General features: G+C 40.8%; 1 protein-coding gene across 1 annotated transcript in view; it reads left to right on the top strand.

The window, feature by feature from the left end:
* T265_11698 (hypothetical protein) overlaps window positions 1-1,790 on the top strand; it is a gene marked incomplete at both ends in the record, with an annotated part of 79,777 nt that overhangs the window by 10,084 nt on the left and 67,903 nt on the right. The window contains one exon of the mRNA XM_009178418.1: window positions 673-754. Coding sequence (XP_009176682.1) covers window positions 673-754 — 82 coding nt within the window. The remainder of the gene's footprint in view (window positions 1-672; window positions 755-1,790) is intronic.

The following is a 1,790-nucleotide window of genomic DNA, read 5'->3' as shown; positions in this document are numbered from 1 at the left end:
TCATGTACCGCATCATATTTCTGAACATATAATCTGAATGCATGAAGGCAAGGAGTATCGTTCAACCTCCAATGGTATTCCGTTACATTTTGCAGGTGGCGTCAAAGTTGAATATATTTGGTTAGGAATGCCAGTTGCGTAGACTGTGTACGGCATGCTAGCTTGATCGGGCACCTGGATATCCACGTCTAGCCAGTGTCATGCTTTTGGATAAGCAAAGAAGATGCAAGACTTGTTTCGGTAGAAAGTGATGATGCTATGGATTCGTTTAACTTATAGTCCTAAATTGTCGGAAAGCATGATTTGAACATCGAATGAATTTATGCACGTTTTGGTAGCTAAAGATGAACAAACACAAGCTTCGTGAACTAGCGAGTGCAAACAAGCTCATATATAATATTCTTCAGCAATCCGAACATTGTGCCACCCGGAGAAATGCAGTCAATGTAGTATCGAATTTCGTCATGGAACCGAACGAGTAAACTTAGGTGATGTTTTTGGGAAACGGTTTTAGAAGTTATAGTTATTGATCACTCGGACCCTTGATCACGAGCACGTAGTATCCAAATGCACAAATACGGTTGTCCAGTTAGGCGGTTCTTCATTTTGTGGAATAAGACGCAATCTTAGTTGATAATACTCTGTTATGTTTCTGTTTATTTTTTGTTTCAGGCGATGGAAAGTCCTCCACTTGAATTGTTCCAAAGTCAATATGATGTACTGATGCACTGGAATGATGTGGAAATAGCAGCAGGTGTTCAGAGCAATAGTTGATGTTTTGGATTACCTATGTGGACAGTCACTACGTATGCCATAAAATGTTTAAGGAACTAAGTGGACAATCTACATCACGATGACAGTCTCCTTAGTTGAGTCGTTTGGAAATCGATTATGTCAATCACATGAGTGACAATAATCTTTCCCTGCAGCCGAGGTCCACAAAAATAGTATATATTTGGACTAACTCGGTAACATCAAGCAAGACATTTTTGTTGCTACGACTAACAAGTTTCATCCGACAATCCTATCTATATGGTTTGTTTCAAATATCTAGCTTGCGACAAGTGGTAGTTAACTTGAGTACGGCAGTGGTCCGCCTCGTTATGCATCCTCGGGTTCGTAGATCGGAATAATCGGGCCCTCAAGCGTGGGATCACGCGTGTTCACACTTCTCGCCTCATTTGGCAGGAATATCATATCATATCATATCACAAAAAATGTGATTCTGGACTTCGTGCGCCTGTTCATAAAGCGATGGCCGGCAAACATTGACGCAGCTTAGGTGAAAATAATATCATTGTATTTCTCACGAAATACAGGTAACCGAGTAAGTAACAGGGTGACACTGAGTTAGCCACGGCAACAAAATATATTTCTTTAGGCGGTGGGAACGATTTCAGTGATGGAATCACACAGATAGAATGAAAAATAATGTGGACTACAGGACCACCAACAAACCGTTTCTTGTAAGCAAAATATTTCAAAATAGTTATTTGCGGTGAATCTGAATTGGCTGGCCAATGTGATACTTCGACGGAGCGTGCCAATTCGATCTTCTCTCAACTGAAATGTGAGGCGGCTGCAAAGCGTTGTGGGGTCCTCTTCAATAATTTTTAATTTTGTAACACATGACCCAGGATGGTATGCTTTTACTACGTCCCGGAACGGTCATAATTCAGGTTGTTGGAAACTTACCGTTAAAATTTTCGCCCGCTTGGAAGTCTCTTTTCATTGAACAACAATAATGTGATGTGAGACTGAACAATACACCTCCCGCAAAAACAAAACCA

Source organism: Opisthorchis viverrini, assembly GCF_000715545.1.
Source record: "Opisthorchis viverrini unplaced genomic scaffold opera_v5_561, whole genome shotgun sequence".
NCBI classification, from domain to species: Eukaryota; Metazoa; Platyhelminthes; class Trematoda; order Opisthorchiida; family Opisthorchiidae; genus Opisthorchis; species Opisthorchis viverrini.
Note: the sequence above shows the minus strand (reverse complement) of the source record. Positions and strands in the feature narration are given on the sequence as shown.